At 39.0% G+C, this 10,121-nt stretch overlaps 1 protein-coding gene across 1 annotated transcript in view; it reads right to left on the bottom strand.

Moving 5' to 3' along the window:
- Positions 1–1,743: 1,743 nt before the first annotated feature.
- Sytl4 (synaptotagmin like 4) overlaps positions 1,744–10,121 on the bottom strand; it is a 66,200-nt gene continuing 57,822 nt past the window's right edge. The window contains exons 14-17 of the mRNA XM_042683047.1: positions 9,138–9,246; positions 6,273–6,372; positions 5,362–5,570; positions 1,744–3,396 (exon numbers count right to left, since the gene is read on the bottom strand). Of these exons, the coding sequence (XP_042538981.1) occupies positions 3,248–3,396; positions 5,362–5,570; positions 6,273–6,372; positions 9,138–9,246 (567 nt within the window). The 3' untranslated portion in view covers positions 1,744–3,247. The remainder of the gene's footprint in view (positions 3,397–5,361; positions 5,571–6,272; positions 6,373–9,137; positions 9,247–10,121) is intronic.

The raw sequence follows: 10,121 nt of genomic DNA, 5'->3' as shown, positions 1-10,121 counted from the left end.
GAGAGACACTTGAACTAATAGGCACAGGAAGGAACTTCCTGAACAGAGTCCCAGGGTCACAACAAGTTGGAGAGAGACTCGACAAATGGGACTACCTTAAAAAGCTTCTGCACAGCTAAATCTATCGCAACTAAGCTAGAAAGACAACCAACTAATTGGGAAAAAATATTTACCAGCAATATATCAGACAAGGGGTTAACATCCTGTATATACAGGGAACTCAAGAAACGAATCCCTCCCAAACCTAACAAACCAATTACTAAATGGGCAAGGGAACTAAAGAGGGACTTCTCAAATGAAGAAATAAAAATGGCAAAGAAACACATGAGGAAATGTTCATCATCCCTGGTGGTGAAGGAAATGCAAATAAAGACAACCCTGAGATACCACCTTACCCCAGTCAGAATGTCCCACATCCACAAATCAGCCAACGACAAATGCTGGAGGGGATGTGGAGAAAGAGGAACCCTATTACACTGCTGGTGGGAATGTACACTTATACAACCACTTTGGAAAGCAGTCTGGAGGGTCCTTAGAAAGCTAAAGATTGACCTCCCTTACGATCCAGTCATACCACTTCTAGGCATCTACCCTGAACAACAGGAACCAATATACAAGGACACGTGTACCTCCATGTTTATTGCAGCACTGTTCGCAATAGCTAGGATATGGAAACAACCTAGATGCCCCACCACAGATGAATGGATCCAAAAATTGTGGTATCTATACACAATGGAATATTATGCAGCCATTAGAAATGACAAAATAATGGCATTTGCAGGGAAATGGATGGAGCTAGAAGGAATCATGTTGAGCGAGGTAAGCCAAGAACGAAGAGACAAACGGTACATGGTCTCCCTGATAAGTGGATGCTAAATCCAAAAGGTTAGGTGATACGACAAAACTAACAGGACTTAAGAAACAAAGAACTCCCGCTCATCTGGTTGAACCACTACTAAATATCCCCATGCTGCTGATCACAAACATGGTATATAACATGTGAACACTGTTATATATTACAGACTGTGGTAGACAATTTGCTCCAGGGAAGTTAGAATGAACTTGTGACTTTGAAATTATGTAATCATTTAATCACAATCAAAAAAAAAAAGAACCTCGGGGAAGGCAGGGAGGGAGGGGATGGTAGGGGGAAAACAATGGAGGGGGTAACAATGTTCAAGAGGAAGTGTACTCATTACCTCACTCATGTAACTGTAACCCTCTGTATAGTAGCTTTACAATAAAATTAAATTAAAAAAAAAAGTCACTTGTGTTCTATATAAAACTCCAGAGTCTTATTTCAGAGATAAATTAATTCAAGTCTGTGTTATTCAGCTCACAAACTTAAGTAATAATAGTAGAGAGAAAATTCTCCATCTCTCAGCAAACTGAAGAATCCAGAAAGAAGGACTTATAACAGGAAAAGCCTTCCTTGCCTTCAGTGAGAACATCTCTGTCCCCTCCCATAAGGGGAGGGAGATTATCAAAGCTAAAGACCAAGTTCCCTTAGTGCTTAAGAGAGAAAAATGTGCTGCCACTTTGAGATGCCAGACATGAAGGGCAGGGTATCAGAGCTCAGCCCAAGTGTCAGCAGCAATGTGGGAAAGAAAAGACAAATTGTGTTCAAGTAAGCACAGGATGGTTAGGGAAGGACATTTATCATTCTGTTTCTTCTCCTTTAAGACAAGCAGCAATAGTAAGCCAGGTCAGAGAAAAAAGTAACTTACAAGTGCAAATATTTCACAAATAGAAAAGCTTTATTGAAGCACACTTATACGTAAGGGGGCAGAAAAAAAAAGAGCAACTTACAACCCAGGATTTCAAGTAATACTTCCCATTACAGTACCAATCTACAGCAAATAAATCTTTTAAGAACATTCCTCCATTCAGTTCACACATCCAGTAGAAACCACACTAGATGCCCCAGTCCAGTAGGCTTGTAGAAAAGTCAGCTAGCAGCTGGCTGTATTGAAAAGAATTTCTTCTCTGAGATAGACTCCTTTCCACATACCACTCTGTATAGATACCCTTGTAAGGATAAAATGATTAGTTTGGAAGGGAGAGTAGCATGGAAATGAAAGTTGGCTCATCAGAAATCTTTCTGAAAAGCTTGAACACACCATTCATTCCCAGGTAGCCTGTAGGTAAACATAGAAAATAGGAATTGAAGCCATTATGAGACAGGATATCAGACTGGGAGACTATCTGCTCCCATTCTCCTAAGGCAAAAATAGTTTCTAGGGTAGGGAGTCCCTGGGGCCCTTCTGGCCAACACCAAGGTAGGTATGTAACCATATTGTGTGAGGCTACACAGCCTGACAGAGAAGCATGTGTTACATGAGAGTGACGGTATCTCATCTTTCATTACTGAAATAAGGAATTCTCTTTCCAGCAACTGCTATATGAATTTAAAATGTGCAGAATTGAGGATGGGCTGTGAGGTCCTTTAACTTCCATCACTTGAGTCTTCTGGGATCAGTAGAAGATCTCACTGGGCACATTCATGATTCAGAAAGCCATCATCTAACTAGAGAGATTTTCTAAAATGACTCCATTATAAGAGTTTTCCAAAGGTCTAGTAGATATCTAATACTGGCAGAAGCTGGGGGTTTGCTTAGCATTTCAAGGAAAATTATTATATTTAAGCAAAGTGGAAACTGCTTAATAAAACAAAAGCCAAAAATTTATCAAGGTAGAAGATGAGTTAAAAGTGTAAATTGGAGCCAAAGGACAGGACCTACTTAATGTCCCTCTCATAACTGCCTCCCCTCCCCCACACCTGTGGTAACCCAACCCTACTTCTCAGAGCCTTGGCCCCAGATCAGGCATACCTTGAACCACAAGATGGAACTAAAGCCAAAAGTTGCAGGAACTTCCTCAACAAGTAAGAACAGGATAGCAAGGAAAAGAGAAAAGTTGTTTAAAACAAAATTTTTTTAAGTTGATTGACGCTTATAAAGACACAGGAAGGAAGGAATTCTGAAAATGTAGTAGATTATATACAAATAAAAATATTTTGAAGAAGCCTTTATTCTTGAACCTGCTTTCAAAGGAAGAACAAGTCTCTACCACTCTACCTAGCAAAGTGAGATTTGCAAGAATACATGTTTGAACACACACACACACACACACACACACACACACACACACACACACCACATATTAAATTAAAAATCTTTGCTCTTGGTTTCCTCACTTTCTCTGACTTGCCCTGGCTAGGGCTGGACCTGCAGAGGATGTGAGGGACTCATGAACCAAGCTTCTGCTTGGCCATGGAGGAACGGAGTTGGAGAGTCCCTTCTGCCCAAGACCCTGGGTACTGTCGCATCTTCTGCCACAGGCTCACTTCTTCCCCAGTTGAGTCCATCCAGTCCACCACTTCCCCATTACTGATCCCTGAGGAGAAACAAGAGAGGAGGCTGAATGTGGACCCCACTCTTCAGCCCATCCTGGAAGATGGGTTATAATCGCAAGGGCAACTGCCCCATAAAAGACTGTAAACATCAAGATAGGCTAAGGAAGTGATCTTTGTTATTCCTACAGATATCTTGTGCTCTGAGACTATCAGGAGACTTCAGGCGATGTAACACACAGTCAAGTAACACACAGTCACTACATTCATCTTGTTCAGAGCACTGGTGTCTGAATTCTCATGCCAGAGGGAGGATTACTATCCTTCCACTATTGGCAACCTGATTTGGAATATAAAAAACTGGGCACCTATGGCTTATGCATGTAATCCTAGCTACTTGGGAGGTTGAGATCTGGAGGATCTTGTTTTGAGGCCAGCCACGATAGAGATGTTTGCTAGACTCCATCTCTAAAGTGAAAAGCAGCTCTGAAGGTGTAGCTGAAGTGTTAGAACACTAGCAGAGCAAATTTGAGGCCCTGTGTTGAAACCCCAGTACCAAAAAATAACAATAGTGAAACACCTTTGGCTCTTGAATTTAGACTTCTTGTCTCCAATACATTCAGTCATCCATTGAACAAAAATTTACTGAGTGTCTACTATGTACCAAGTACTCTTCTAGGCTCTGGAGATACAAGTGGTGAATAAAGCCCTCAAGAGGTTACATTTAAATAGGAAAGACAGAAATACAATAAGCAAAGTTCCATAGAATTTCACATAGTAAGATAAAAAAAATTAAAGAAGGTGATTTGGAGGACCTGGATTGTGACCCACTGTAGATGGAATGGTGTGACGGACTCTGAGATGGAGACTTTGAGTGACAACCTAAAGGATGGGAAAGATCCAGCTTTTCCAGGTCCTGGAGGTCCTGGAGTGGGATGGATATAGTCTACTTAGAGAAGAGAAGAGAAGTTATGGTTGGAGCAACATGAATAAGCAGGAAAATGAGTCAGAGGGATTGAAAAGGAACAGTCCAAATTATATAAGGGTCTGTAGGTTTGGTAAGAACTTTAGATTGTTTTCTAAATAGGACAAGCAGTCATTGTAGGTTTTTAAGCAGAGAACTAGCTTACAAGTGTTAAAACATCACTCTAGATGTTTTGGTGTTAGTTATTGGTAAACATGTAGTATTTAAGGCCATGGAAATCTAGAGACTGGAGATTGTACAGGAGAGAGAAAGAAGAGAATCGAAGACTCAGCCCAGAGAAGCACCAACATTTAGCATTTGAATACAGGACAAGGAACCCACAGACAATAGTAGAAATCAGTGGATAGTGGGTTCAACGGGAATCAGAGAGTACTGTCAGTAGAAGATAAGTATCTGAAGAAAATGGAGTATTCTGCTACATCAAATATTGCTGAGAACTCTTGTGAGATAAGAACAACACTTTGGCATGAGCATTTGGTCAGTAGAGTGGACTTGGTACTAAAGGAGAAGTAAAAAAATAAGTAGACAGCATTCTTTTAAAGAAATGAGAGCAGGGGACTTGTGGTCATGAGAAGATTTTGTTGAAGAAGATTGGAAACACCAAGGATACTTGTACACATCTTCAGTGGGTAGATCTTAAGGAAGAAATGGAGATCATAGAAGTAGGGCCACTGAGAAAGTGAGGGTGAGATCTGAAATACCTTGAGAGAGGTTGGCCCTTACTAGCCAGGACCATTCTTATAACAAGATAAAAGATGGAAAAAATACATTGATACAGATATACTGGTATTTTTGTAGTTTTCCTGTGGAATGATGATAGAGTTCATAGCTATCAGCTTCACATAACAGTGTATACATTCAGCCTTTCCCTGGGCCTAGCACATCTCGGACACTCAACAAATACTTGTTAAAAGAAAGAAGACAATGTCTGTTGTAGAGGAACATTGTATGTCATGGGAAGGAGGTATTGAGAGTGAAACAAGACAGGAGGATTTAAGACAAAAGAGGATGAGAAGAGACTCACCAGTGCCAACACCCAGCCTGACCCCTCCAAGGAAGTCATTGCTGGCCAAGGGCTCCCGGTCCCACACAGTTAGTTCCAGGCACATGTGCTGTAGGTCTTCCAGCCTCACTGCATTGTAGACAAATGTGTGGTTGTAGTGAGGATTCAGGGTCTTCTTCATCACAGGGGTTTTACGCTTACTGGCCTTGTTCCTCATGGGAAGAAGGTATCTGGCAAAGGGCAGGAAGCAATCAACTTATTCTATGCTGACAATATCTGTCTAAATTCCTCTTTTCTCTATCACAGGCCTAGCCCAGGAAGGTGAGTCAATGTGCAGATGTAGTGCACACCCCCATATGAATCTGCTGAAGCAGACTCCCCACTATATCATGTATTGGATTCACTTCCTTTAACCTAGATAGAAAATGAATCTATTATTATTGAGGCTATTGTCTAGCCGCCACTAAAAATGAGTTCTAAATATTGGGACAGATTTCTCATACAAACAACAAATAAGACTAATAGGAATATTTCTTGGCTTAGCCAAACATGATTTGCTAGGGAGCTTAAGTCAGTGAGACATCTACAATGTGGGGAAAGGGAGCTTTGCTTCATAATTATAAAGAACAAAGCCCCGAGTTACTAAATACAATCCAAAGACACCAACTGAGATCTAGGATTAAGGAAGAACTTGAATAAAAGTCAGAACCTGTCTATCATCCTCCTTTGTTGAAATTAATACCACAGCCCAGCTCAGACCAGTGCAAAGGTAGTGCTGGAAGTTTTCCCATTACCTAATTTCAAGAACAAAAAGAGGTTTTCTGAGGGTGCGCAGGACACACAAGATAGAATCCATAGAGTAAGGTTAAATTGGGATCCTCTGCTAACTCTGTTGTCCTGAAACTTGGTTTGGTGCTGGGCTAGGGACTTACCCCTTGACAAAGCTGTCTGAAGTCCCTCCTGATTTGGCAGCTGTCAGATTCTTGGCTTCTTTGATCCACACCTGCAGTTCTCCTCCTTCTCCACCTTTACCTGTAAGGGATGTCAGCCATAACAAGTGAGCTCCACAACTTCAGATTTCTCTTGAGCTACATCTATACAGTGCAAGCAACAAGCTCCATGACAATGAAGTCATGCCTGATTTGTATCCTCAGTTCCTATCACAGGGTCCAGCAGTACAGAGTAGGTGCTCAATTAATAACCTGGATTGCATTAAATGCTTATTGAAAACTGGGTAGGTACCAGACATTGCCTTAAGCATTCAGTAAACAATCCTATGAAATTAGCACTATCATTGTCATCATTTTACAGATCAGGAACCAAATTTAGGGAAATGAAGCCGCCTGCTATTTGATTTAAAAATGGGAACTGTACATGAGTTCCTGATTCTATCCCCATGTCACAGGACTCAACAGGCGGAATCAATTTGAATCCCACATGCCATTTTTATTATCTCTTTCTCCACTGACATCTTCCCCTTTTTAAAAAATAGACTAATTTCACCTTTATTTTATTTTATTGTAAAGGTGATGTACAGAGGGGTTACAATTACCTAAGTCAGGTAGTGACTACATTTCTTTTTAAGTGTTATCCTGTCCCTCATTTTCTCCCACCCCAATTCCCCTCACCTCCAAGTTATAGAGTTCATTTCCAATATAGTGTCTAGTGAGTATCACTGTTGCATTAGGTCACTCTTTGTCCCATCATTTCTGTGACTCCACTTCCCTTCCCCAAATCAGACAAATTTATATATAAGACATAGGGTACCAAAATCAGAAACAGTTTCCACAGGGAATAAATCAGAGGAGAAAAAAAGAAAGACAAATAAAACCTGCAAACAGTACTCTATAAAAAAAGAGAAACAAAAACATAACAAAAAACCCTCTTGTTTCCAGTGTCATTGAGTTCATTTCAATTGGCATCATTTTATATAGTTATATATGTATAGATATTGGGCTATTGTGATCCTCTGCTAGGACTATCCTAGACATATATTTCAAATGAGGGAAACCATGGAACCTACATTTCTTTGGGTCTGGCTTACTTCACTTAATATTATTTTTCCCGTCTTTTCATTTCCTTATGAATGGGGTGATGTCATTCTTTCTGATGGAAGCACAGAATCCCATTGTGTGTATATACCACGTTTTCTTTATCCATTTATCTACTGAGGGATATCTGGGTTGATTCCATATCTTATCTAGTCACCTTTATTTTTAAAATCAGTTTAACATTGCAGATCAGTATAGAGCTGGTCATAGAGGAAGAACTAGAAATCCAGTAGCATGATTTTTAAATAACCTGTCTTTGTTTTTGATGTTAAACAGTAAACAGTAGTGACCAAGAACTCAGTGATTGCACAAGCTATACTGGAGGGATTTCATTTTTAATTCATCTTTATGAAGATTTAGAATTCATTCCTTGTGTTTAAAGGGAATGTTTAACTGAAAAATAAACATTTGTGTACAAAAATAAAATAAAAAAATAAAATCAGTTTAAAAGAAAACCTTCCTTCAATCTTATGTATTCTTTGATGTATTATCTATGTCTTTCTTTCCTTTTAACATTAATTACCATAGAAAAAGCTCACACTTAAGAGCTCTCCATGTTTTGCCCCATGATTCACTCAAACTAGTTCCTACTGAAATCTGGATTCTGCCTCTACTGACCAACTGAAAATACAATCCAACCAAATGCCAGTGCGCTATGTCTTCTCAGTCCTTATCTCCCTTGACTTCTTTTAGTATGTCCATACAGTTGAAAACACCAGCCCTCTTCTTGAAGTTCTTTCCTGGTATTTCTCTCTCCTGATTACTCTCGGCCTCACTAACAAAGTTCTTCCTCTCTTTATCTTTTAATGTCTTTATGTTCCGATGATTCTGTCTTTGCCTTTTCTTTAACCATTTTGCACACCCTCTTTGGGACCTATGGATTCCCTTCACTGAAGGAATTTTTAAATTTTTATATTTTATATAACTCATAAAACAGTGCTTGTATAAATCCACAGAGTTTCTAGAGAGCATACAATTTCCAAAAAATTGCCCTGTACTCAAATAAATAGTGAAATGCAGACATTAGATGATATTTCATTATCTTTGGTAAAACTATTCTCATTTTGTCATATATTAAGAACTTTGGTTTCCCATTGACCATTAAATCAAATTAAACCTTTTATATTCAAAGCCTTTTTTTTTCAGTTGGGCTTCACACTCATCTCCAATCCCAGATCCAGTCCTCATTCTCCTTTCTTTTCTGCCTGGTAAAATCTCAAGAACCAATTTCAGCACTACTTTCTCTTCAAATCTCCCCCCAATATAATCAAGAAAGAACTAGTTACCTTTATATTTAGGCCCCTTGAGCATATGGCTATCTTTCTTGCTGAACTAATCTCAACAGAGGGCAAGTATATTGTTTTATTCCTCCATATATCTATAGTCATTAACAAAGTGCTTGGCATATCAAATTACTCCTCCTCAGCCCTCATCAGCTTTAACTTCTCATTCCTCCTAGTTTCTCACCCTTTCCAACTACCCACCTCAACCCTAAAGTTTCTGTTCTTTTTTCCCCTTTTAGAAGCTTGCTACAGCTGAATCAAGATCAAGTCAGTTTAATAGTCTAAAATAATTTACAAAGGACTACCAACTCCAAGGCTTCCCAGTCTGCTTCAGAAATGCATAGAAGGCTTACTTATTTAAAAAAAAAACAAAACACCTCTTTCCATGGGGATAGCCCATCCTAGTCTCTCCAACAGAATTAGCAGATCCTACATAAATGACTGAGAGCTAAAGAAAACTCACTTTTTTTCCGGTCACCTCCAGTGGGGAGTTTGGAGGCTGGGATATATTTTAGGGAGACCACCAACTCGCCTTTGTGTGATGGCAAGCTAATCAGAGACTCGGCACTGTTCTGAAACACAAGGAAGCACAAGTCAAGCCAGGTCTTCAGGCACTGTTGGGACTTTTCAAGACAGCTTTATGGTTTCACGGAACAAAAAGGTCCTTCTACTATGGGTGGCATAGTTTCTTCAGGAGGAGATACAGAAGAACCAGTAGATTCTTCCACAATTCCTACTATTAAACAACTTTGGAGATACAGTTACTAAACTGAAAATATTCTCAAATGTCTGCCTGTAAGGTTGCCATAGAAATTCACAAAAGATTGACACTATACTTTCAGCATTATTTCCAAATGTGAAAATAATAGAAATACCAATCAATTTAAGAAGGGTTCAACAAGTGATTTAATTCCTCCTATGGCATATGACATGCAATCATTAGAATGTGGGATTTGAAGATAACTATCTCTGATAGCCCAAGTATGAGTAAAGAAAAGGAGAGGGCCAAGGCTGGAAAGAGACCATTCAGCTTTCTCTTTGATACCACCTTAAAGGTAGCCATCCAGATACAATGTGACAGATTAACGCAGGAACTGTTTGGATGGTTTTGTCTACAACTACCTATCTTAGCTAAACAATTGTGCCAATTGTTTCTAGAAATCATTTTTAATTTTAGGTTGGTGGAATTTAAGATATACTTAATTATAAGCCTACACGTTTATTTTACAACTGCTGAATAAAAATTTAATTTGTGGTTTCATATTTAGCCTAAAAAAGAGAATATAGTAAAACTGTACCTTTTAAAATGGAAAGATATCCACATTAAGTCAACAAATCAAAATGTAGAAAAATTCACTTTTAGTAAAATATTTATATGCAAATCCATGTGCAAATATATTATGCAAATAGTGACTATTATCATTATCACTTCTCTAGTACTTACGCT

This window comes from Dipodomys spectabilis, unplaced genomic scaffold (genome assembly GCF_019054845.1).
Source record: "Dipodomys spectabilis isolate Male_0828 unplaced genomic scaffold, ASM1905484v1 ptg000077l, whole genome shotgun sequence".
Classification (NCBI taxonomy): Eukaryota; Metazoa; Chordata; class Mammalia; order Rodentia; family Heteromyidae; genus Dipodomys; species Dipodomys spectabilis.
The sequence above is the reverse complement of the archived record's forward strand: the minus strand, read 5'-3'. Positions and strand labels throughout refer to the sequence as shown.